Source organism: Pelophylax lessonae (assembly GCF_965119305.1).
Source record: "Pelophylax lessonae genome assembly, chromosome: 8".
NCBI classification, from domain to species: domain Eukaryota; kingdom Metazoa; phylum Chordata; class Amphibia; order Anura; family Ranidae; genus Pelophylax; species Pelophylax lessonae.
Window position 1 is genome coordinate 301,553,840 of NC_138775.1, and position 27,127 is coordinate 301,580,966.

The 27,127-nt window shown below is 47.4% G+C and overlaps 1 protein-coding gene across 2 annotated transcripts in view; it reads right to left on the reverse strand.

The window, feature by feature from the left end:
- Window positions 1-5,011: 5,011 nt before the first annotated feature.
- The window catches only part of EFCAB14 (EF-hand calcium binding domain 14), a 34,719-nt gene continuing 12,603 nt past the window's right edge, over window positions 5,012-27,127 (reverse strand). For both annotated transcript variants that reach the window (XM_082264762.1, XM_082264761.1), the window contains exons 6-11: window positions 21,197-21,262; window positions 20,070-20,246; window positions 19,490-19,549; window positions 15,264-15,369; window positions 12,583-12,696; window positions 5,012-5,419 (exon numbers count right to left, since the gene is read on the reverse strand). In XM_082264762.1, coding sequence (XP_082120888.1) covers window positions 5,244-5,419; window positions 12,583-12,696; window positions 15,264-15,369; window positions 19,490-19,549; window positions 20,070-20,246; window positions 21,197-21,262 — 699 coding nt within the window. In that variant the 3' untranslated portion in view covers window positions 5,012-5,243. The remainder of the gene's footprint in view (window positions 5,420-12,582; window positions 12,697-15,263; window positions 15,370-19,489; window positions 19,550-20,069; window positions 20,247-21,196; window positions 21,263-27,127) is intronic.

Below are 27,127 nucleotides of genomic sequence, written 5' to 3' on the forward strand. Positions count from 1 at the left end.
TGGTTACGGCTGAACTTCTTCGGACCCAATCCACTGGAGAGATCCAAGCGGTTCGTGAAGAACTTAGTGTTCGGGACTCTGCTAGACAGGGCAGAGAGAGAGGGCCAGCTGGCACGTTGGGAGGAACTCCAGCGGCAGGTACAGTTAAGGGAAGAGGAGAACCCAGTCTCCATTCCCCAGCGGCAGCCTGATTTATTGGGAATTGGGAGCCCAGTCTCCATTCTCCAGCGGCAGGCTGAGTTACAGGGGGCAGAGACAGTCGGTCCTGTCGCCCTGCAGCAGATTGATTTGTTGGGAATTGGGAGCTCAGTCTCCATCCCACAGCAGCAGAGTGTCCTGCAGGAAACAGAGAGCCCAGTCTCCTTTCCCCAGCAACAGGACACTGTATTGGGAGCAGAGACAGTCGGTCTCCCTCCCCAGGGGCTGGAAGTATATTTGGGAGAGGAGCTTGTTACCCTCTCTCCCCATTGGCAGAGTGATATCCGGGGAATTGGGAGCGCAGTCTCCATCCCTCAGCGGCAGATTGAGTTACAGGGGGCAGACACAGTTGGTCCTGTCCCCCAGCGGCAGATTGAGCTATTGGGAATTGGGAGCCCAGTCTCCATCCTACAGCAGCAGCTTAACGTACCAGGGGGAGACAGTAAGCCCCCCAACAGTGCAGATGGGACGGTGGTCTCTGCACTCACAGCACAGGGGGTAGGGACAGTCGGTCCTGTCCCCCAGCAACAGGGCTGTTTAGCCAAAGGGGAGATAGTCGGTCTCCCCCTCCAACAACCCGTCTCCAACCAGGCTACTTCTGTGGTAGCGCTGGCACCAGGGCAGAGTACCACTGGTCTCTGCCCACTCAGCAACCCACCAAGGCAGTCTGCCAGTCTCTCACACAGCCAAGGTGAGGCACCTGGACATGGACAAATTTCTCTTCTACCCAGGTGTAGCAACCAGTTATTTTGGGTGGGCTGTACTGCTGTCTCTGTTTTGTGGGTGGGCTGCTGGACTAACAAGGGCACTGACCGGCAGAAGGTCAGATACCCTGTTAGTCTGTTTGGAAAAGGGGAGAAATGTGACGAGACCAATCTCGCCACTGGGCGTTGGAGAAGCCTGGTTGCTTGCCTCCTGCAATATGACTATGGACCTAGGGGCTTTTACCCCTTTAAGACTGTATTTGGGCATGAAAACGTGCCTGCGGTCGGTCAGAAAAGGACTTCCGTCTAACTTTTTAACCCCTGGAGGGATTTCTATGATTTTTGGTTATGTTTGCATTTGAAGTATGCTGATTCTGAAAATGTAAGTTTTATTTGAATGTGATGTATATTTTAGAAGTTATGAAAATGTTGCTTTTGGCCTGAGGTGGCTTTGCATTCACCTATTGTCGGGTGTGCTAAGTATTCCTGTTCCATTCTTACATGCTAATGACCTTGCATTGTTCTGGCCAGGTGGCTAGATAATTAGTTTAGTGTTATTTTGTGCCTGTTTACAAATCTATCTGCATATGCTAATGCAATGAGACTCACATTACCTGATAGTGTATATAATGTGTTTGTGTGGATTTAATAAACAGTTCTAAGTCAGACCACTGCTTGAACCTCACACGGAGCCTTGTCTCGTTCTTGGGGGGATTCACTGTATGCTGTTGGAGACTGATTGCTAGGAGTGTAAGCTGATGTATGCTTTTCCTGTTTGTCTGCTAGCAGCTATTCGTGAGGTTCCAGGTTGGAGTGCTATTTTGTATCCAGTTCGGGAGTTTGGTGTCCTGCAAGTAGCTGTGCCTGTCTCTCAGAAAGGGGCATATCGCCTAAACGGATTTTAACCCCTTGTCTGCTGAAACGGTCCGTTACACCTTCAAAGTGGGATCACCCCCAAAGGGGTCTGGGTTCCATAGGGATGGAGTGCGCAGGTGAGCGCCCCACTCAGGATCCAGTGCCCAGATGAACATTACATGGAGTCCACACAGTGTGGGATCTACATTCAGGTCCATAAATATTGGGACATCAACACAGTTCTAATCTTTTTGGCTCTATACACCACCACAATGGATTTGAAATGAAACAAACAAGATGTGCTTTACCTGCAGACTTTCAGCTTTAATTTGAGGGAATTTACATCCAAATCAGGTGACCGGTGTAGGAATTACAACAGTTTGTATATGTGCCTCACACTTCTTAAGGGACCAAAAGTAATGGGACAGATTAACAATCATAAATAAAACTTTCACTTTTTAATACTTGGTTGCAAATCCTTTGCAGTCAATTACAGCCTGAAGTGTGGAACGCATAGACATCACCAGACGCTGGGTTTCATCCCTGGTGATGCTCTGCCAGGCCTCTACTGCAACTGTCTTCAGTTCCTGCTTGTTCTTGGGGCATTTTCCCTTCAGTTTTGTCTTCAGCAAGTGAAATGCATGCTCAATCGGATTCAGGTCAGGTGATTGACTTGGCCAATGCATAACATTCCACTTCTTTCCCTTAAAAAACTCTTTGGTTGCTTTCGCAGTATGCTTCGGGTCATTGTCCATCTGCACTGTGAAGCTCCGTCCAATGAGTTCTGAAGCATTTGGCTGAATATGAGGAGATAATATTCCCGAAACACTTCAGAATTCATCCTGCTGCTTCTGTCAGCAGTCACATCATCAATAAATACAAGAGAACCAGTTCCATTGGCAGCCATACATGCCCACGCCATGACACTACCACCACCATGCTTCACTGATGAGGTGGTATGCTTTGGATCATGAGCAGTTCCTTTCCTTCTCCATACTCTTCTCTTCCCATCACTCTGATACAAGTTGATCTTGGTCTCATCTGTCCATAGGATGTTCCAGAACTGTGAAGGCTTTTTTAGATGTTGTTTGGCAAACTCTAATCTGGCCTTCCTGTTTTTGAGGCTCACCAATGGTTTACATCTTGTGGTGAACCCTCTGTATTCACTCTGGTGAAGTCTTCTCTTGATTGTTGACTTTGACACACATACACCTACCTCCTGGAGAGTGTTCTTGATCTGGCACACATACACCTACCTCCTGGAGAGTGTTCTTGATCTGGCACACATACACCTACCTCCTGGAGAGTGTTCCTGACCTGACACACATACACCTACCTCCTGGAGAGTGTTCCTGATCTGACACACATACGCCTACCTCCTGGAGAGTGTTCTTCATCTGACACACATACACCTACCTCCTGGAGAGTATTCTTCATCTGACACACATACACCTACCTCCTGGAGAGTGATCTTGATCTGACACACATACACCTACCTCATGGAGAGTGTTCTTGATATGACACACATACACCTACCTCCTGGAGAGTGTTCTTGATCTGACACACATACACCTACCTCCTGGAGAGTGATCTTGATCTGGCCAACTGTTGTGAAGGGTGTTTTCTTCACCAGGGAAAGAATTATTCGGTCATTTACCACAGTTGTTTTCTGTGGTCTTCCGGGTCTTTTGGTGTTGCTGAGCTCACCGGTGCGTTCTTTTTTAAGGATGTTCCAAACAGTTGATTTGGCCACACCTAATGTTTTTGCTATCTCTCTGATGGGTTTGTTTTGTTTTTTTCAGCCTAATGATGGCTTGCTTCACTGATAGTGACAGCTCCTTGGATCTCATATTGAAAGTTGACAACAACAGATTCCAAATGCAAATAGCACACTTGAAATGAACTCTGGACCTTTTATCTGCTCCTTGTAAATGGGATAATGAGGGAATAACACACACCTGGCCATGGAACAGCTGAGCAGCCAATTGTTTCATTACTTTTGGTCCCTTAAAAAGTGGGAGGCATATATACAAACTGTTGTAATTCCTACACCGTTCACCTGATTTGGATGTAAATACCCTCAAATTAAAGCTGAAAGTCTGCAGTTAAAGCACATCTTGTTTGTTTCATTTCCAATCCATTGTGGTGGTGTATAGAGCCAAAAAGATTAGAATTGTGTCCATGTCCCAATATTTATGGGCCGGACTGTACGTAGGCTAGGCTCCCAAGGTTTTATGGTGCTGTGTGGGGTGTACATTACACTTTGTGGGGTGCAGGGGGTGTATAGTGCTGCATGGGCTGTAGGTGAGTATGGAGCCCCATGGGGTGTATATCGCTGTGTAGGAGTCGGAAGTTGGCTCATGTACAGTTCATGGTGGTCTTCAGGAAAGGAAAACGTCACCTCAACTCAATGAATGGCAGATAATTAAATTTCTGAAGACAGATCCTCAACTGACAACCCCCTTACTCCCCGATTCCTCCCCACAGAACACATTTTATACAAATCTCTTTATTAGAGAAATTATTATTAATTCACATTTTTAGATTTCGGATGTTTGGAAGACCAGAATCGTCATATTTCTTCCGCCACGTTCTGAGGGCCGCTTCAGGTTTGAAGTTCTTCACACTCTGTAAATATCCTCAAAGCGACGGCCCAGAAAAGGCGGAGTCAGTTCTCTGCCCACCCAGGAGCAGATCTCATAGATCATCAGTTCTATCGGGTTACAAAGTTACATCTACATTTTTATCTCTAATTTAAAAATATTTTCTGAAATTAAGTCAGTTTTTACTACAGTGGGGTCACCGGCGCCTGGAAAACAAGACAAGTAAAAGTCCTCCGAGGATGGCCAATCCCCGACATTACATTCCATTCTAGGAGGACAGGCGCTCTTCACAGTCCGCTCACACTAGGAGGACAGGTGCTCTTCACAGTCCCCTTACACTAGGAGGACAGGCGCTCTTCACAGTCCGCTCACCCTAGGAGGACAGGCGCTCTTCACAGTCCGCTCACACTAGGAGGACAGGCGCTCTTCACAGTCCGCTCACACTAGGAGGACAGGTGCTCTTCACAGTCCGCTTACACTAGGACAGGCGCTCTTCACAGTCCGCTCACACTTCCCGGCTGCTGTAACTAGAACACATGGAGCGCTCAGTCCATCAGTTAACCCTCCTCCTGCCAGGTAAGAATTACACCATGACAGACCCGAGAGGCCATCGTCTTCATTGGTGGGGCCATTCTCTGCTTCCTGGGGGGAGGGGGAGGGGTGCTTAAACACAACATAAAGTGCAATCCTCAAACTTAAGGCAAGCTCATGTAAACTACAAAACAACAAACTTTAGTCTCTGACACGGAGGAGGAGGAGGGGAGTCGCTGGATGTTGGGCCCCAGAGGCTGCTGTGTCAGGTCTCTAGTGAATGACCCCCAATACAGGGGGAAGCCGGGAAGAATCTGCAGCAGAGAGGGTGGCGCAGTCACAAATTAATGCGCTATACGCTAACCAGCGGACGCAGTTCTGTGAGAGAGAAAAGGCCGTCTCCATCTTCATCGTATTCCTCCAGCGAATGGAGAGCCGGCAAACGAACGCCAAACTCCTCCTTCAATTCCTGAAATGTCAGTTTTTCCCCAACGCCCTGAGAAGACTTCCGGAACGCTTCCTCCAGCTCTGCAATACAAAGAGACGCCATAAACAACTGCGAGGAGGTCACATGGGAGGTCACCACAGCGACTTCCTGTCTCAGCCCAACCCCCACACCCTGCCTCCGAAATCTAATGTACATTTATATAGCTCTGATATATACTGCAACGCTGTACAGAGATCACTGAGCCAGTCACATCAGTCTCTGTACCAGAGGAGCTTACACTCTATTGTCCCATCCCCCACAGTCACACACTATTATTATTATACATATACAGTACCTGGAAAAAGTATTCACACCCCCTGAAATGTCCCACATTTTCTCATGTTACACCAAAAAATGTAAATGTATTTTATTGGAATTTTCTGTGATAGACGACACAAAGTGGCCATAATTGTGAAGTGGAAGGAAAATGATAAATGATACAAATAAATCTGTGAAAAGTGTGGCTGCATTTGTATTCACCCCCCGGAGTCAATACTTTGTAGCTCCGCCTTTCTCTGCAATTACAGCTGCAAGTCTTTTTGGGGATGTCTCTACCAGCTTTGCACATCTAGAGAGGACATTTCTGCCCATTCTTCTCTGCAGAATATCTCATCTCTGTCAGATTGGATGGAGAGCGTCTGTGAACAGCAATTTTCAAGTCTTGCCACAGATTCTCAATGTGATTTAAGTCTGGACTGTGACTGGGCCATTCTAACACATGAAACCATTCCATTGTAGCTCTGGCTGGATGTTTCGGGTCGTTGTCCTGCTGGAAGGTGAACCTCCGCCCCAGTCTCAAGTCTTTTCTTCTAAGATTGCCCTGTATTTGGCTCCATCCATCTTCCCATCAACTCTGACCAGCTTCCCGGTCCCTGCTGAAGAAAACCATCCCCACACCATGATGCTGCCACCACCATGTTTCACAGTGGGGATGGTGTGTTCAGGGTGATGTGCAGTGTTAGTTTTCCCCCACACATATAATTTTGGTCTCCTCTGAGCAGAGCTCCTCCCCCATGTTTGCTGTGTCCCCCACATGGCTCCTCCCAAACTGCAATGGGGACTTCTTATGGCTTTCTTCCACCAATGGCTTTCTTTTTCTCACTCTTCCATAAAGGGCAGATTTGTGAAGCGCACGACTAATAGTTGTCCTGTGGACAGATTCTCCCACCTGAGCTGTGGATCTCTGCAGCTCCTCCAGAGTTCCCATGGGTCTCTTGGCTGCTTCTCTGATGAATGCTCTCCTTGTCCGGCCAGTCAGTTTAGGTGGACGGCCATGTCTTGGTAGGGGCCCGGCCGGTCAGTTTAGGTGGACGGCCATGTCTTGGTAGGGTTGCAGTTGTGCCACACTCTTTCCATGATGGATTGAACAGCGCTCCGTGAGATGGTCAAAGCTGCTTTACACTTCTCCACAACTTTATCCCTGACCTGTCTGGGGGGGTTCCTTGGCCTTCATGATACTGTTTGTTCACTAAGGTTCTCCAACAAACCTCTGAGGGCTTCATAGAACAGCTGTATTTATACTGAGATTACATTACACACAGGGGGACTCTATTTACTAATAAGGTGACTTCTGAAGGTAATTGGTTCCTCTAGATTTTAGTTAGGGGTATCAGAGTAAAGGGGGGTGAATACAAATGCCCCCCAAACTTTTCACAGATTTATCATTTCCCTTCCACTTCACAATTATGGCCACTTTGTAGAAAAAATATATGTGTGTAAACACTGCGTTAACTAAAAGAAAAAGCTGTCAGCACATCCAACTGACAAAAAGTGGTAAAAGAAAACATGTAAAAAGTGAAAGGGTGAACAATGAATTGTACCAAAATCACAAAAGAATAATAAAATTCAATTGAAACGCCTAAAAGTGAAAAGTAATTCCATCAATAAATAAGTAGTGTGAGTTCCATAAGAAATGAGTCTCTATGTGAAAAGGATTATTAGAATCCAACCATCATAGTAAGACATTCAGAATTCAACCGATGACTGAAGAATGATGAAAACTTCTCATTAGTTGTAGTAAATTATCTGCGCTTTCCACAACATGTGGCCTTACAGTAAGCAAGTCCGAAAAGACGGTAGAGACCAATGTAGGAAATCTCGGAGGTAGATGCCACCAAATTATTCTGGATGTATACCTCTGAACGAAGGGGGGGGGTCCCAGATATGTTTTATTGTAATGCTATACAACATGCAGGATGAAGACTCAGACTAGGATAATCCTCGTATGGAGAGAACTTCGGAATCCATCAGTGAATCTTAAAGTCAGTGAATCTTAAAGTTAGTGAATCGGATCTCATCACCAGCTGGGAGTGCACAACTCATAAATACGCTTACCAGATTTTGTGAACCTACAGGCCCCTCTCAAAAAATGAGCATATTGTGATAAAGTTGATTATTTTCTGTACTGATAAACATTAGACTTTCATATATTTTACATTCATTACACACAACTGAAGTAGTGAAGCCTTTTATTGGTTTAATATTGATGATTTTGGCATACAGCTCATGAAAACCCAAAATTCCTATCTCAAAAAATTAGCATATTTCATCCGACCAATAAAAGAAAAGTGTTTTTATTACAAAAAAAGTCAACCTTCAAATAATGATGTTCAGTTCTGCACTCAATACTTGGTCGGGAATCCTTTTGCAGAAATGACTGATTCAATGCGGTGTGGCATGGAGGCGATCAGCCTGTGGCACTGCTGAGGTGTTATGGAGGCCCAGGATGCTTCGATAGCAGCCTTGAGCTCATCCAGAGTGTTGGGTCTTGCGTCTCTCAACTTTCTCTTCACAACATCCCACAGATTCTCTATGGGGTTCAGGTCAGGCCAATTGAGCACAGTAATACTATGGTCAGTAAACCATTTACCAGTGGTTTTGGCACTGTGAGCAGGTGCCAGGTCGTGCTGAAAAATGAAATCTTCATCTCCATAAAGCTTTTCAGCAGATGGAAGCATGAAGTGCTCCAAAATCTCCTGATAGCTAGCTGCATTGACCCTGCCCTTGATAAAACACAGTGGACCAACACCCGCAGCTGACATGGCACCCCAGACCATCACTGACTGTGGGTACTTGACACTGGACTTCAGGCATTTTGGCATTTCCCTCTCCCCAGTCTTCCTCCAGACTCTGGCACCTTGATTTCCGAATGATATGCAAAATTTGCTTTCATCCGAAAAAAGTACTTTGGACCACTGAGCTACAGTCCAGTGCTGCTTCTCTGTAGCCCAGGTCAGGCGCTTCTGCCGCTGTTTCTGGTTGAAAAGTGGCTTGACCTGGGGAATGCGGCACCTGTAGCCCATTTCCTGCACACGCCTGTACACGGTGGCTCTAGATGTTTCTACTCCAGACTCAGTCCACTGCTTCCGCAGGTCCCCCAAGGTCTGGAATCGGTCCTTCTCCACAATCTTCCTCAGGGTCCGGTCACCTCTTCTCGTTGTGCAGCTTTTTCTGCCACACTTTTTCCTTCCCACAGACTTCCCACTGAGGTGCCTTGATACAGCACTCTGGGAACAGCCTATTCCTTCAGAAATTTCTTTCTGTGTCTTACCATCTTGCTTGAGGGTGTCAATGATGGCCTCCTGGACAGCAGTCAGGTCGGCAGTCTTACCCATGATTGCGGTTTTGAGTAATGAACCAGGCTGGGAGTTTTTGCAGGTGTTTAGAGTTAATAAGTTGATTCGGATGATTCGGTTAATCGCTCGTTTAGAGAACCTTTTCATGATATGCTAATTTTTTGAGATAGGAATTTTGGTTTTTCATGAGCTGTATGCCAAAATCATCAAATATTAAACCAATAAAAGGCTTCACTACTTCAGTTGTAATGAATGTAAAATATATGAAAGTCTAATGTTTATCAGTACATTACAGAAAATAATCAACTTTATCACAGCATGCTCATTTTTTGAGAGGGACCTGTATACTGCCCTATAGCATATAGGTTAAGCAAACTTAAGACAACCGCTTCCTCATGCAGGGATTATAATGTCCAACTATGAGTGGGGTGATCCAGAAGAGTCTGTGAAGTTCCGTCACAAAATCAAAATACGGCTAAAATCCGCTTACCAGAAAATATGGAGCTGTGTAGCCTTATAGCAGAACCGGTCTAAAATGGCGGTCGGTAAATCCTGGGATTCCTCTAGGATGTTCAGGGGAGCTGATGGAAGGTGGTAGATGCAGGAATGGTAAATCCCTCACTCATCAACCATGTAAGTAAGCCAAATAAGAGTACATAGTGTAAATATATATCCTTTGATAATGTTGTTTACAACGAAACGCGTCAGCATTACATCATAACCGGCCTTCATTATGCTGTTTACTGTTGGATGTTTGTAAGTACAAGTCTGTTTTTTAATACATTTTGTTATAGCAGTTTCACGCTATGTACTCTTATTTGGCTTACTTACTTGGTTGATGAGTGAGGGATTTACCATTCCTGCATCTCTACCACCTTCCGTGAGCTCCCCCGAACATCCTAGAGGAATCCCAGGATTTACCGACCGCCATTTTAGACCGGTTCTGCTATAAGGCTACACAGCTCCATATTTTCTGGTAAGCGGATTTTAGCCGTATTTTGATTTTGTGATGGAACTTCACAGACTCTTCTGGATCACCCCACTCATAGTTGGACATTATAATCCCTGCATGAGGAAGCGGTTGTCTTAACCTATACGCTATAGGGCAGTAAAGGTTCACAAAATCTGGTAAGCGTATTTATGAGTTGTGCCTTCCCAGCTGGTGATGGGACTTGATTCACTGACTTTAAGATTCACTGACTTTAAGATTCACTGATGGATTCTGAAGTTCTCTCCATACGAGGATTATCCTAGTCTGAGTCTTCATCCTGCATGTTGTATAGCATTACAATATAACATATCTGGGACCCCCCCCCCTCTCTTCGCTCGGAGGTGACATCCAGAATAATTTGGGGACATCTACCTCCGAGATTTCCTACATTGGTCTCTACCGGCTTTTCGGACTAAGGCCACATGTTGTGGTAAGTGCAGATAATTTACTACAACTAATGAGAAGTTTTCATCATTCTTCAGTCATCGGTTGAATTCTGAATGTTTTACTGTGATGGTTGGATTCTAATAATTCCTTTTCACATAGAGACTCATTTCTTATGGGAACTCACTACTTATTCATTGATGGAATTGCTTTTCACTTTTAGGCGTTTCAATTGAATTTTATTATTCTTTTGTGATTTTGGTACAATTCATTGTTCACCCTTTCACTTTTTACATCTGCCACTTTGTGTCGGTCTATCACATAAAATCCCAATAAAATACATTTATGTTTTTGGTTGTAAATAAGGGAAATCTCAAGGCACTGTATATAGCTCTGACATATACCGCAGCGCTGTACAGAGATCACTGAGCCGGTCACATCCCTCACTGTACCAGAGGAGCTTACACTCTAATGTCCCCTCCCCCACAGTCACATCAGTCTCTGTACCAGAGGAGCTTACACTCTAATGTCCCCTCCCCCACAGTCACATCAGTCTCTGTACCAGAGGAGCTTACACTCTAATGTCCCCTCCTCCACAGTCACATCAGTCTCTGTACCAGAGGAGCTTACACTCTAATGTCCCCTCCCCCACAGTCACATCAGCCTCTGTACCAGAGGAGCTTACACTCTAATGTCCCCTCCCCACAGTCACATCAGTCTCTGTACCAGAGGAGCTTACACTCTAATGTCCCCTCCCCCACAGTCACATCAGTCTCTGTACCAGAGGAGCTTACACTCTAATGTCCCCTCCCCCAGTCACATTAGTCTCTGTACCAGAGGAGCTTACACTCTAATGTCCCCTCCCCCCACAGTCACATCAGTCTCTGTACCAGAGGAGCTTACACTCTAATGTCCCCTCCCCCACAGTCACATCAGTCTCTGTACCAGAGGAGCTTACACTCTAATGTCCCCTCCCCCACAGTCACATCAGTCTCTGTACCAGAGGAGCTTACACTCTAATGTCCCCTCCCCACAGTCACATCAGTCTCTGTACCAGAGGAGCTTACACTCTAATATCCCCTCCCCCACAGTCACATCAGTCTCTGTACCAGAGGAGCTTACACTCCAATGTCCCCTCCCCCACAGTCACATCAGTCTCTGTACCAGAGGAGCTTACACTCTAATGTCCCCTCCCCCACAGTCACATCAGTCTCTGTACCAGAGGAGCTTACACTCTAATGTCCCCTCCCCCACAGTCACATCAGCCTCTGTACCAGAGGAGCTTACACTCTAATGTCCCCTCCCCACAGTCACATCAGTCTCTGTACCAGAGGAGCTTACACTCTAATGTCCCCTCCCCCACAGTCACATCAGTCTCTGTACCAGAGGAGCTTACACTCTAATGTCCCCTCCCCCAGTCACATTAGTCTCTGTACCAGAGGAGCTTACACTCTAATGTCCCCTCCCCCCACAGTCACATCAGTCTCTGTACCAGAGGAGCTTACACTCTAATGTCCCCTCCCCCACAGTCACATCAGTCTCTGTACCAGAGGAGCTTACACTCTAATGTCCCCTCCCCCACAGTCACATCAGTCTCTGTACCAGAGGAGCTTACACTCTAATGTCCCCTCCCCACAGTCACATCAGTCTCTGTACCAGAGGAGCTTACACTCTAATGTCCCCTCCCCACAGTCACATCAGTCTCTGTACCAGAGGAGCTTACACTCTAATATCCCCTCCCCCACAGTCACATCAGTCTCTGTACCAGAGGAGCTTACACTCTAATGTCCCCTCCCCCACACTCACATCAGTCTCTGTACCAGAGGAGCTTACACTCCAATGTCCCCTCCCCCACAGTCACATCAGTCTCTGTACCAGAGGAGCTTACACTCTAATGTCCCCTCCCCCACAGTCACATCAGTCTCTGTACCAGAGGAGCTTACACTCTAATGTCCCCTCCCCCACAGTCACATCAGTCTCTGTACCAGAGGAGCTTACACTCTAATGTCCCCTTCCCCCACAGTCACATCAGTCTCTGTACCAGAGGAGCGTACACTCTAATGTCCCCTCCCCCACAGTCACATCAGTCTCTGTACCAGAGGAGCTTACACTCTAATGTCCCCTCCCCACAGTCACATCAGTCTCTGTACCAGAGGAGCTTACACTCTAATGTCCCCTCCCCCACAGTCACACCAGTCTCTGTACCAGAGGAGCTTACACTCTAATCTCCCCTCCCCCAGTCACACACTATTACCATCCCTCCTTATTGTTCCGGCTGACGGTCGAGACGTTCGTTGAAGTTTCCTCTGCAGAGATCTCGGATATTTTTTCGGAGGAGAACTTTGGGTGATTATCGGATCTTTCCCATCTATGGGGAGAATAGAAAAAAAATCGATGTAAGAAAAACATTCCAAGAGTGAAATCCGAATATTTCACACCTGAAGGTTCCACCAATGATAGAAGCAGACGTGTGTTGGTTGCACAAGTATTCACCCCCACGAGTCAGTGCTGGTCAGGTATGTTAGTGATCCTGATGGGCCCACCATGGCCCTGAGGTGCATTCTGGGTATCACCGGGTCAGCTGACCTGCATATGACCCGCCCTCCCCGCTTCAGGAAATGTGAGAAATCGGTCAGTCCTATTTAGTGACCCGAACAGCTCCGCCATTGGATAACACAGAACAGCTCCGCCATTGGATAACACAGAACAGCTCCGCCATTGGATAACACAGAACAGCTCTGCCATTGGATAACACTGAACAGCTCTGCCATTGGATAACACTGAACAGCTCTGCCATTGGATAACACAGAACAGCTCCGCCATTGGATAACACATAACAGCTCTGCCATTGGATAACACTGAACAGCTCTGCCATTGGATAACACAGAACAGCTCTGCCATTGGATAACACATAACAGCTCTGCCATTGGATAACACATAACAGCTCTGCCATTGGATAACACATAACAGCTCCGCCATTGGATAACACAGAACAGCTCTGCCATTGGATAACACAGAACAGCTCTGCCATTGGATAACACTGAACAGCTCTGCCATTGGATAACACAGAACAGCTCTGCCATTGGATAACACATAACAGCTCTGCCATTGGATAACACAGAACAGCTCTGCCATTGGATAACACGGAACAGCTCTGCCATTGGATAACACGGAACAGCTCTGCCATTGGATAACACTGAACAGCTCTGCCATTGGATAACACAGAACAGCTCTGCCATTGGATAACACATAACAGCTCTGCCATTGGATAACACAGAACAGCTCTGCCATTGGATAACACTGAACAGCTCTGCCATTGGATAACACTGAACAGCTCTGCCATTGGATAACACAGAACAGCTCTGCCATTGGATAACACATAACAGCTCTGCCATTGGATAACACAGAACAGCTCTGCCATTGGATAACACGGAACAGCTCTGCCATTGGATAACACGGAACAGCTCTGCCATTGGATAACACAGAACAGCTCTGCCATTGGATAACACGGAACAGCTCTGCCATTGGATAACACGGAACAGCTCTGCCATTGGATAACACAGAACAGCTCCGCCATTGGATAACACAGAACAGCTCTGCCATTGGGTAACACAAGTAGCATATGTGAAACCAGAGCGCTAAAAACCTCCAACACAGGGGATGGGTATGATGAATCAATTAAAAAAGCAAGGAGAAGGGGGAGGGAGGGGGGGAGGGGGAGGGGAGGGGAAAGGGACAGAAGCAAAACACTAAATAAAGCTGATGGAATAAATTTACTGTATTGTATGGGATCGACGTGTAGTCAGAAAGGAGTAGTCCATAAACACTGAGCCGCTCTTCCACAGACCAAGAGGAGATTCTGTTTAAGCAAAAAAACAAAAAGGAGAAGCGCTCTAAGTGTAGACAGTTTATTAATACATAAGAAGCAATGTGTGTAGTAACTCACAAGACATAAGTGAAAGTCAGGCTGTGTAACATCCTCTGGGGGGAGGGAGGTGGTGATGTCCAATCCAAAGCGCCGTCCGTGGCTGAGTTGATGTTTAATGGGAGGAAAGAAAGCCGGCAGCCTCCCGCCTCAGTGTACGATGAGCGGTCAGATGGAGGTGACCGACGGCTGCAAAGTTCCGTGGATGGATGGACGCTCTCCCGTCACCAGGGGTGGTGAGTACCTGAGGAAAGAGCGCGCCGGGTACATCGACCCCGCGCATGCTCAGAAACGCGTCGTGCCTGCCGTTCCTTTGCTGTTTGTACTCACCACCCCTGGTGACGGGAGAGCGTCCATCCATCCACGGAACTTTGCAGCCGTCGGTCACCTCCATCTGACCGCTCATCGTACACTGAGGCGGGAGGCTGCCGGCTTTCTTTCCTCCCATTAAACATCAACTCAGCCACGGACGGCGCTTTGGAGTGGACATCACCACCTCCCTCCCCCCAGAGGATGTTTAAAGATCTGATGATGTTACACAGCCTGACTTTCACTTATGTCTTGTGAGTTACTACACACATTGCTTCTTATGTATCAATAAACTGTCTACACTTAGAGCGCTTCTCCTTTTTGTTTTTTTGTTTTTTATTGGGTAACACAGAACAGCTCTGCTATTGGATAACACAGAACAGCTCTGCTATTGGATAACACAGAACAGCTCCACCATTGGACAACACAGAACAGCTCCGCCATTGGATAACACAGAACAGCTCCGCCATTGGATAACACAGAACAGCTCCGCCATTGGATAACACAGAACAGCTCCACCAATGGACCCTACACTACTAGTCTGCCATTGGCCACAACAGAACCACTCTCCCATTGGGTACTATGGGTTTGGGCCACTATTGGACACTATAAATTGGCTCTACCATTGGACACAAAATGACTGCTCCCCAATTGACCCCCGCAGAATGACATCACCATTGGACTCTCGCTGTACTACTTACCAGTCTTTCCAGTGCCGGACACTTTATCGCCGGCTGGTTTCGTAGTCAAGGCGTGAATGAGTTGCAGCTGCTCACGGATCTCCGCGACTTCTTCCTTTTTAGGATTCTAGATGAATAAATGAAGGAAATAAAATTGCTGTACAGCCCCTCCCCCTTCATTTCAATGGGTGGTACTGGAGGCTCCTGGCTTATATGGGGTCACCACAAGGGTGACAAACCAAAAACGAGACCAAGCTGTACATAAATGGGAAGAGAGGAAGGAGGGGAGGGGAGAATAAAAGAGGGAGGGAAGGGAAGAGAAGAAGGAGAAAGGGAGGAGAGAGGAAAAGAAGAAAGGTGGGAAGAGAGGAAGGATGGAGGGAAAGAAGAAATAAGAAGGGATGGAAGAGAAGAAGGAAGTAATGAAGGAAAAGAGAAGGGAAAAAAGGAGGGGAGGAGAAAGAGAGGGAAGAGAGGAGGAAAGAAAAAGGAAGGGAGGAGGGAGGGAAGGGAGGGAGGAGGGGAGAAAGGAAAGAGGGAGGGGAACACACGCACCCCTTCCCCAACACAACACGCGCCCCCCTTCCTAACCCTTCCCAACCGCAACACACGTCCCCCTTCCCAACCTCAACACACGCCCCCCTTCCCAACCTCAACACACGCCTCCCCATCCCAACCTCAACACACGCCTCCCCTTCCCATCTCAACCTCAACACACGCCTCCCCTTCCCAACCTCAACACAGGCCTCCCATCCCAACCTCAACACACGCCCCCCTTCCCATCTCAACCTCAACACACGCCCCCCTTCCCATTCACAAGAAAGGTAGTAGGGAGGAATCGAGCAACTATAGACCAGTGAGTCTGACATCAATAGTAGGCAAATTAATGGAAACCCTATTAAAGGATAGGATTGTGGAACATCTTAAATCCCATGGATTGCAAGATGAAAAACAACATGGGTTTACTTCAGGGAGATCATGTCAAACAAATCTTATAGATTTTTTTGACTGGGTGACTAAAATAATAGACGGTGGAGGTGCAGTAGGCATTGCATATCTAGATTTTAGTAAGGCTTTTGACACTGTCCCACATAGAAGACTTATCAATAAACTGCAGTCATTGAGCATGGACTCCCATATTGTTGAGTGGATTAGGCAGTGGCTGAGTGACAGACAACAGAGGGTTGTAGTCAATGGAGAACATTCAGAACAAGGTCATGTTACGAGTGGGGTACCTCAGGGATCTGTACTGGGACCAATTTTGTTTAATATCTTCATAAGTGATATTACAAAAGGCCTCGATGGTAAGGTTTGTCTTTTTGCTGATGACACAAAGATATGTAACAGGGTTGATGTTCCTGGAGGGAAACGCCCAATGGAAAAGGATTTAGGAAAACTAGAAGAATGGTCAGAACTCTGGCAACTGAAATTTAATGTGGATAAGTGCAAGATAATGCACCTGGGGCGTAAAAACCCAAGGGCAGAATATAGAATATTTAACACATTCCTGACCTCAGTATCTGAGGAAAGGGATTTAGGAGTAATTATTTCAGAAGACTTAAAGGTGGGAAGACAATGTAATAGAGCAGCACGAAATGCCAGCAGAATGCTTGGATGTATAGGGAGAGGTATAAGCAGTAGAAAGAGAGAAGTGCTTATGCCGCTGTACAGAACACTGGTGAGACCTCACTTGGAGTATTGTGCGCAGTACTGGAGGCCATATCTCCAGAAGGATATAGATACTCTAGAGAGAGTTCAGAGAAGAGCTACTAAACTAGTACATGGATTGCAGGAAAAAACTTACCAGGAAAGGTTAAAGGACCTTAACATGTATAGCTTGGAAGAAAGAAGAGACAGAGGGGATATGATAGAAACCTTTAAATACATAAAGGGAATCAACTCGGTAAAGGAGGAGAGCATATTTAAAAGAAGAAAAACTACCACAAGAGGACACAGTTTTAAATTAGAGGGGCAAAGGTTTAAAAGTAATATGAGGAAGTATTACTTTACTGAGAGAGTAGTGGATGCATGGAATAACCTTCCTGCAGAAGTGGTAGCTGCAAATACAGTGAAGGAGTTTAAGCATGCATGGGATAGGCATAAGGCTATCCTTCATATAAGATAGGGCCAGGGACTATTCATAGGATTCAGATATATTGGGCAGACTAGATGGGCCAAATGGTTCTTATCTGCCGACACATTCTATGTTTCTATGTTTCTCAACACACGCCTCCCCTTCCCAACCTCAACACACGTCTCCCCTTCCCAACCTCAACACACACCCCCTTCCTAACCCTTTCCAACCTCAACACACGCCCCCCTTCCCAACCTCAACACACGCCTCCCCTTCCCAACCTCAACACACGCCCCCCTTCCCAACCTCAACACACGCCTCCCCTTCCCAACCTCAACATACGCCTCCCCTTCCCAACCTCAACACACGCCCCCTTCCTAACCCTTTCCAACCTCAACACACGCCCCCCTTCCCAACCTCAACACACGCCCCCCTTCCCAACCTCAACACACGCCTCCCCTTCCCAACCTCAACACACGCCTCCCCTTCCCAACCTCAACACACGCCTCCCCTTCCCAACCTCAACACACGCCCCCTTCCTAACCCTTTCCAACCTCAACACACGCCCCCTTCCTAACCCTTTCCAACCTCAACACACGCCCCCCTTCCCAACCTCAACACACGCCTTCCCTTCCCAACCTCAACACACGCCTCCCCTTCCCAACCTCAACACACGCCTCCCCTTCCCAACCTCAACACACGCCTCCCCTTCCCAACCTCAACACACGCCCCCTTCCTAACCCTTTCCAACCTCAACACACGCCCCCCTTCCCAACCTCAACACACGCCCCCTTCCTAACCCTTTCCAACCTCAACACACGCCCCCCTTCCCAACATAAACACACGCCTCCCCTCCCAACATAAACACATGCCTCCCCTTTCCAACCTCAACACAGGCTCCCCACTTCCCAATCTCAACACACGCCCCCATTCCAAACCTCAACACACGCCTCCCCTTTAGAATCGGTACAGCCTGTAGCTATTTACTCTCGGTGTGGAAGCAATTATTGGATCTTTGTTTTAATGGTTTTTATTGGTAAGTTCTATTTGCTCCAACATTAATCAAAGGACTGTCCTAGGAATATGTAGGCTTACTTTTATTCATTAATGAAAATCAGACAAACTGTTGTAAATTTACGCTCTGAACATTGGGGACGTCGTTATTATTGCTTTATGGAATATTAATAAATTTACCCTTTAAAAAAATACAAATGCATATCCTAATATTCGTGTCTAATTGTCATTATTATTCTGCTTCTTAATATCCAATATTGAATGGGAGTAATAAAGATGTAACATTATGCTTTGTAAATAATGGTCGATGTTTCTTGGCGCGAGTCCCGTGGGCACTCGTTTATTGCATAGAAATACAAGTCCCGACTCTATCTCTGCACCCAAGCCATACTTTTATTAAGGAAGGGGGAGGGGACATAACGGATAAAGGTGGGGTTTCAGAACTCAGCCAGTGCAGGGTAAACTGTACAGAGGGTCCCCCTAACCGATACCACTGTCCCTTCCCCCACCTCTCTGCACAGGCCTGTGTACCCCAGAAGGAGAAGAGTGTCTGTGTGGCAGGATGTCCCTGGAAACACGAGCGCCCCAATCCTTGCTGTGTCCACTGAAGCTGTAAAGGGTGGGGGGCAGGGTGGTGTAGCGGAAGGTTGGGTTGGTGTGCGGCCCAGGAGCTCAGAACATACAGACTGGAAACCAGAACAAAATGGCGCCAGCCCAGACACACGTGATGATGTCATTGCATGCATGGTGCTGGACCGCCCCTGCCAAATGGTAACCACTAGTGAGAAACCGCCTCAAACTGCCCCAATAACCCTCCCCGCCAATGGGGACCTGTCACAGCCCCCCCATCCTCAGCAGGCAGGCCAATCTGCACCCATCACGGTGGGAATGCCCCGCGGGGCCTTTAGAGAATTCATTTTTGTACTAAATACATATTTCAGGATTATTCTTGGAATGACTGACCCCCCCCCCATCATTAAATAATCAAACGCAGATTTATAACAAACCGATTTCAGCCTTCCATACCTCCATCTACAAAGTTTCCTTACGAAATCCTAACTATCAGCAAGTTACATCTTCTACAGGGGGGAAGGGGGAACATCCCTCTCAGCAACACATGCATACAAGAGAAGATCCTCAGGGGCGGGGCAGTACTGACCTGGGGCGAATCCGCTTTTGTTGAATTGAGCGGCTGGTTACCATTCACATCTGCGGAGTTCTGTGAACAAAACACACAATAAGTACAAATCCTCCTCCAATGTCTGCCAATCCACTCACCAACCAGGCGGCCGCATGGAGGATGTATGGACAGAGAGGGGAGCAGAGAGAGGGGCAGAGAGGGGGGCAGAGAGGGGAGCAGAGAAGGAAGCAGAGAGGGGAGCAGAGAAGGGAGCAGAGAAGGGAGCAGAGAGGGGAGCAGAGAAGGAAGCAGAGAAGGAAGCAGAGAAGGGAGCAGAGAAGGGAGCAGAGAGAGGAGCAGAGAGGAGAGGCAGAGAGGGGGGGCAGAGAGAGGAGCAGAGAGGGGAGCAGAGAGGAGAGGCAGAGAGGGGGGGCAGAGAGAGGAGCAGAGAGGGGGGCAGAGAGGGGGGCAGAGAGAGGGGGCAGAGAACTCACACTGAGAGAGAGGCAGAGAGAGGAGCAGAGAGGAGAGGCAGAGAGGGGGGCAGAGAGGAGAGGCAGAGAGGGGAGCAGAGAGGAGAGGCAGAGAGGGGGGCAGAGAGGGGGGCAGAGAGACGCACCGATCCGGAGACGTTGGCTCTCCTCTCGCTCTGGTTGAGGAGTAGAAGGTTGGACTCCAGGTTGGAGACTCTTTGGCTGATGTTGGAGACGGTGGAGTCAATGCTGTGAAGATGGAGGTCGGTCATCTGCTGATGGTAGAGGATGGTGGAGTTCAGTTCCTCCAGGGAGTTCTCCACCTGCAGGACAGACAACTGTAAGGACTTCATAGGGATTGGACACTAAAGGAGTTCTCCGATCACAACCTACAAACCTGCAGCCCAATAATGGGACTGGCAGCTCTGAAGGTGTCAGACAGGTTAGTAAATACCCCTTCATCAGTGTCAATGATAATCACTCCTCCCTGAGAATAAAAAGCCGAGCTCCTCCCCCGAGCGATCGTCAATTCCCGTCTGTGTGAGACGTCAACCCGCACAAATGTCCCACAATCCCCCCTCCCCCAATCAGTATGTAAAGAACCTCCCCCCCTCTCATCAGTATGTACAAAACCAAACCTCCCCCCCATCAGTATGTAAAGACCCCTCCCCCCCATCAGTATGTAAAGACCCCCTCCCCCCATCAGTATGTACAGACCCCCCCCCCATCAGTATGTAAAGACCCCTCCCCCCCATCAGTATGTACAAACCCCCCCCCCCATTAGTATGTAAAGACCCCTCCCCCCCCATCAGTATGTAAAGACCCCCCCCCCATCAGTATGTAAAGACCCCCCCCATCAGTATGTAAAGACCCCTCCCCCCCATCAGTATGTACAGACCCCCCCCCTAATCAGAATGTACAGAACCTTCCCCCCCCTCAGTATGTACCAAGTGTCCCACAATCCCCCCCCCCAAATCAGTATGTACAGGACTTCCCACAACCCCCCCCCACCATCAGTATGTACAGGACCTCCCACAACCCCCCATTAGTATGTACAGAACATACCACAACCCCCCCCCAATCAGTATGTACCGAACGTCCCACAACCCCCCCCCCTCTCCAATCAGTATGTACAGGACGTCCCACACCCCCCCCCCAATCATCAGTATTTACAAAACGTCCCACAACCCCCCCCCCCCCCCATCAATATGTACAGAACGTCCCGCAACCCCCCTCCCCCCAATCATCAGTGTGAAGTTATGGGAAGTCTTACCTGTACAGCGCTGTGGGTCCCGGGAGCTGGAGAGGGGGATGGGGACAGCGATGAGGTGACACCGGCCTGCAATATAAGACGAACGTCATTTCATTCATTATTCTAGAAAGAAGTCGATTTCATTCGCTGCATTTAAAAAAAAATGTTGAACCCTTTCTTTGCACCTCAATATCTGCCCAAATGTGAGGCACAATAAGGACATGGCGGTGAGGAGAGCGCCCAAATGTGAGGCACAATAAGGACATGGCGGTGAGGAGAGCGCCCAAATGTGAGGCACAATAAGGACATGGCGGTGAGGAGAGCGCCCAAATCTGAGGCACAATAAGGACATGGCGGTGAGGAGAGCGCCCAAATGTGAGGCACAATAAGGACATGGCGGTGAGGAGAGCGCCCAAATGTGAGGCACAATAAGGACATGGCGGTGAGGAGAGCGTGTAAATCTGAGACAGACGTTAGGACATGGCGGTGAGGAGAGCGCGCAAATGTGAGGCACAATAAGGACATGGCCGTGAGGAGAGCGCCCAAATGTGAGGCACAATAAGGACATGGCGGTGAGGAGAGCGCGCAAATCTGAGGCACAATAAGGACATGGCGGTGAGGAGAGCGCGCAAATGTGAGGCACAATAAGGACATGGCCGTGAGGAGAGCGCCCAAATGTGAGGCACAATAAGGATATGGCGGTGAGGAGAGCGCCCAAATGTGAGGCACAATAAGGACATGGCGGTGAGGAGAGCGCCCAAATGTGGGGCACAATAAGGACATGGCGGTGAGGAGAGCGCCCAAATGTGAGGCACAATAAGGACATGGCGGTGAGGAGAGCGCCCAAATGTGAGACACAATAAGGACATGGCCGTGAGGAGAGCGCCCAAATGTGAGGCACAATAAGGATATGGCGGTGAGGAGAGCGCCCAAATGTGAGGCACAATAAGGACATGGCGGTGAGGAGAGCGCCCAAATGTGGGGCACAATAAGGACATGGCGGTGAGGAGAGCGCCCAAATGTGAGGCACAATAAGGACATGGCCGTGAGGAGAGCGCCCAAATGTGAGGCACAATAAGGATATGGCGGTGAGGAGAGCGCCCAAATGTGAGGCACAATAAGGACATGGCGGTGAGGAGAGCGCCCAAATGTGAGGCACAATAAGGACATGGCGGTGAGGAGAGCGCCCAAATATGGGGCACAATAAGGACATGGCGGTGAGGAGAGCGCCCAAATATGGGGCACAATAAGGACATGGCGGTGAGGAGAGCGCCCAAATGTGGGGCACAATAAGGACATGGCGGTGAGGAGAGCACCCAAATATGGGGCACAATAAGGACATGGCGGTGAGGAGAGCGCCCAAATATGGGGCACAATAAGGATATGGCGGTGAGGAGAGCGCCCAAATGTGAGGCACAATAAGGATATGGCGGTGAGGAGAGCGCCCAAATGTGAGGCACAATAAGGACATGGCGGTGAGGAGAGCGCGCAAATCTGAGGCACAATAAGGATATGGCGGTGAGGAGAGCACCCAAATGTGGGGCACAATAAGGACATGGCGGTGAGTAGAGTGCGCTGAAATGGGAAGGGAGCGCTGGATGTAAATATTGTAAATAGCACAAAGAAAGGAGAATAAACCTCCAAATAACGGCGTATAGCGAGCGCAGCGCTAATAATTATAACTGGACAAATGAAAGTCTCAAATACAAAATATAAAATGTGAAGAAAATCCTCATAAAGCGATCAAAGTGTAAAAACAGTCCAAAAAAAGCCGCAATATATGTGCAGCAATCACAAATCCATTGCCTGGCCTATCGCATTCAGCTCAGTTCCTTCTGTGACAGACAGAGAGTCCAAAAACACTCACCAGACAAAAGCAGAAACAGCCGGGAAATACCAAACGTGGAACACCCCGTGCGTTATCCACTTGGATAGGCAGATCCCTATGACGTGTTTGTAAACGAAACGCGTCGGGTAGGAGCCTACATGCTGACATCTCGATCGCCGTGTCCTTGTGGTAAGAGCGGCGGTCTTTCATGTGAGTTTTGGCCAAAGTTTTTGATTTGGGGTCACCCTTATTGGGAAAGGGGTACCATTTGTATGTGGACAACTTCTACACAAGCGTGCCACTATTTAGTCACCTGCTCGAATTACAAATTGGTGCATGCGGCACCGTGCGACCTAATCGCCGGGGCTTCCCCCAACCGCTTGTAAATTCCCGTCTTAGTCGGGGGGCGAGAGCCTGCTTGAAAACGGACAAATTGCTTGCGGTGAAGTGGAAGGATACACGGGATGTTTATGTTCTGTCCTCCCTTCACTCAGACACGACGATCCAAATCACTACGGCAACTGGCGTTATGGAGAAACCCCTCTGTGTCCACGAATATAACCTTAATATGGGAGGGGTGGAGCTTAACGACCAGCTTTTGGCACCGTATTTAGTTGCCCGTAAAGCCAGACGCTGGGACAAAAAATGTCTGTTTACCTATACCAATTGGCTATGCTGAACGCCTTTGTCCTATACAGGGCGTCAGGACGAACCGGATCCTTCCGGGAATTCCAGGAAGAGATCATCCTTGCCTACCTGTACCCAGGAGGTGTTCCCGTCCAACTTCCCCTTCCAGATGCAGTGAGCCGGCTGCATGAGAGGCATTTTCCACATGTCCTCCCGAGTACCCCTACCCAAAGACACCCCCAAAGAAGACGTCGTGTCTATAGCAAGCGCGGATTTAGGCGTGACACCCGTTATTATTGTCCCAAATGTCCCGACCAACCTGGTCTCTGCATCGGGGAATGTTTCCAACCCTACCATACACTAGTGGAGTATTAGCGTAGGGTACAGCACGACACAGTGTAGGGCACACAAATACAGGGTCCCAAAAGACGTTCCATGGCTATCGACATTTTGAGAGACCCTAAGCTGGAATGTTGCAGTTCAGTTGAAGAAAAAAAAAAAAAAAAAAATATATAAAATAAAAAACCCAAAAATAGTTGTTGTTTGAGTTATTTTTCTACTCTTCTACTTTACTTTTCCTGCACTTTGTTACGGTTTTTCATTGGTAACCATTTTTTTACTTTTCAGGTACCAATGTAATCTTTTCTTTCTATTCTATTGGTAACCTGTTCCTCTTGCAGGTACTCGTCGGCTGCCACGGCATTGATTTTATATATTCTGACACAAACAGCGATTATATATATGGATACCTCTGATGGCAGCGCTGTGATCGGCTGATTTCACTGCAGTTAAAAAAACAATTAGGTATACGTGGATAGTGCCGTGTATACCCTCCATTAATTCAGTGGGTGGTTGTTTGGGCGGTTAATGATGAGTAATACTACGCATTATTCCTGTGCTGATTTCTGATAGGTTCTCTTTTTTTCGTTCAGCCCACAGGCTGCATGGAAAAAAAAAAAACCTATATGCCAAACAAGGACTTTGAGTGGTTATACCAGGATGATGCCTGCAGATTTAGGCATCATCTTGGTATCGTTTTTTACAGCCAGCTGTCGGCTTACATGTAAAAGCAATCCTAGCGGACAATTGGCCACTAGACTGCTTTTCCCCCCCCCTCCCCCCTCGGTTTTTCTCGGGCTCTCCTGTCCCACCGGTTAACCCGAGAGTGCAGCCGGTGGTTCAATTATCTAACCATAGAGCTGATTGGAGATGAGAATGGCTCCAATCATCTCTATGGCCTAAGATACCGGAAGCTACGAGCATTTCATGACTTCTGTTTCGCCAGAAATAAACAGAGCCATTGGGAAATTGGGAAAGTATTTTATCACACCAATCTTGGTGTGGTCAGATGCGTTAAGGTCAGAGGAGAGATCTAGAGTCTAAATGACACCAATGTAAAAAAAAAAAAAAAAGAGTACCTGTCACCAGTGCCATCTTAAGAACATTAAAGGGCCCCGCCTACACAATCACCCACGAGAATAAAAATGCAAATGATCAATAAGGCGATTATTTATTGTACATCAGTGCCAGGCTGACAGCTTCCAAGTTCGGCAGCTTGGTCCGGTGACACACACGGACAGGACTCAGACTCGACTGTCCTGTGTGTGCCTGTTTCCGTGGAGGGGGACAGGCATTCCTGCAGTTTTGGGCTCCCCCTCCAAGGCCCAAGGGGCCTGACAGCAGCGCAGGGCCGACAGGCGCCTGCCACCTGCTAAGTTTGGTGGTGGGATGCACACAGGGGTCAGGACTAACGCTTGGCTGGGGCTGGGTGGCTGGGCAGGTGGGGCCCCCTGGGCAAGTGGGGTCCCCGGGCAACTGGCCAGCATGCCCATTCAGTAAGACAGCCCTGCCTGTCACTACAGATTGCTATCATAGGGGATATTTAAATTCACTGTGATAACAATAAAAATGATTAAAAAAATTGAAAGGAAAGGTGTCAAAATAACATAAAAAAGCAAAAAAAAAAAAAAAATCCCCCCATCCCCCCATGCTTGCGCGCAAAGGCGCACACAAGCGTTGGTCTAGTGTCTTATGTAAACCACCATTGCAGCATGCATGTGAGGTATCGCCGTGAACGCCAGGTCGAGGGCAGTAATTCTTGCAGTAGACCTCCTCTGAAAGTCTAAAGTGGTAACCTGTAAAGACTTTTAAAGCTTTTACAAATGTACGTAGTTTGTTGCCGCTGCACGGTCGTGCGCAATTTTTAAAGCATGTCATGTTTGGTGTCTATGTACTCGGCATAAGATCATCTTTTACATTTTACCAAATAATTAGGAATTATATAGTGTATTTGTGCATTAAATTGAAAAAAATGTATTTTTTTTTCACAGAAATTGCGTTTGGAAAATCTGTGCGCAAATAACCTGTGACAATAAAATTTGCAACATCCACCATTTTGTTCTGTAGGGCCTCAGCTTTAAAAAAATATATAATGTTTGGGGGTTCAAAGTAATTTTCTAGTAAAAAAAAAAAATATTTTTTCATGTAAACAAAAAGGCACAGAAAAGGCTTGGTTTTCAAGTGGTTAGAAGAGTGGGTGATGTGTGGATAAGATTGAGCATAAAATGCCGGGACAGTTCAAACACCCCCCAAATGACCCCATTTTGGAAAGTAGACACCCAAAGCTATTTGCTGAGAGGCATGGTGAGTCCATGGAATATTTTATATTTTGCCCAAAGTTTAGGGAAGATGACAATTTGTTTTTTTTCTTTTATACAAAGTTGTCAGTAAATTATATATTGCTCACACATGACATGGGTATATGTGAAAGGACACCCCAAAATACATTCTGCTGCTTCTCCTGAGTACAGGGATACCACATGTGTGAGACTTTTTGGGAGCCCAGCTGTGTACGGGACCCCGAAAACCAATCCCCACCTTCAGGCTTTCTAAGGGCGTAAATTGTTGATTTCACTCATTACTACCTATCACAGTTTTGAAGGCCATGAAATGACAAGATAGCACAAACCCCCCCCCCCCCCCCAAATGACCACTTTTCGAAAAGTAGACACCCAAGGGTATTTGTTAAGATGTATGGTGAGTATTTTGCAGCTCCCATTTATTTTGGAAAATGAAAAAAAAAAAAAGGAAAATGCATTTTGTTTCCTCTTTTTTCAATGTTCAAAAACTTTGTGACAAAAAGTGAGATCTGCAAAACACTCAACATGCCTCTCTGCAAATAGCTTAGGGTGTCTACTTTACGAAAAGGGGTCATTTGGGGTCATTTTCCGAAACTGTGATAGGTAGTGAGAAGTGAAATCAACAATTTACGCCCTTGGAAAGCCTGAAGGCGGTGATTGGTTTTTGGGGTCCTGTACTCGGCTAGACTGCAAAAAAGTCTCACACACGGGGTATCCCTGTACTCAGGAGAAACAGCAGAAGGTATTTTTTTGGGCAAACCAATGCAAACCAATACAAACACGCTCACTGAGATTTTTTTTGTCAAAGACATGTAGCTAAATACATTTTGGCAAAAGTATATGACAAAAATTGAGTAT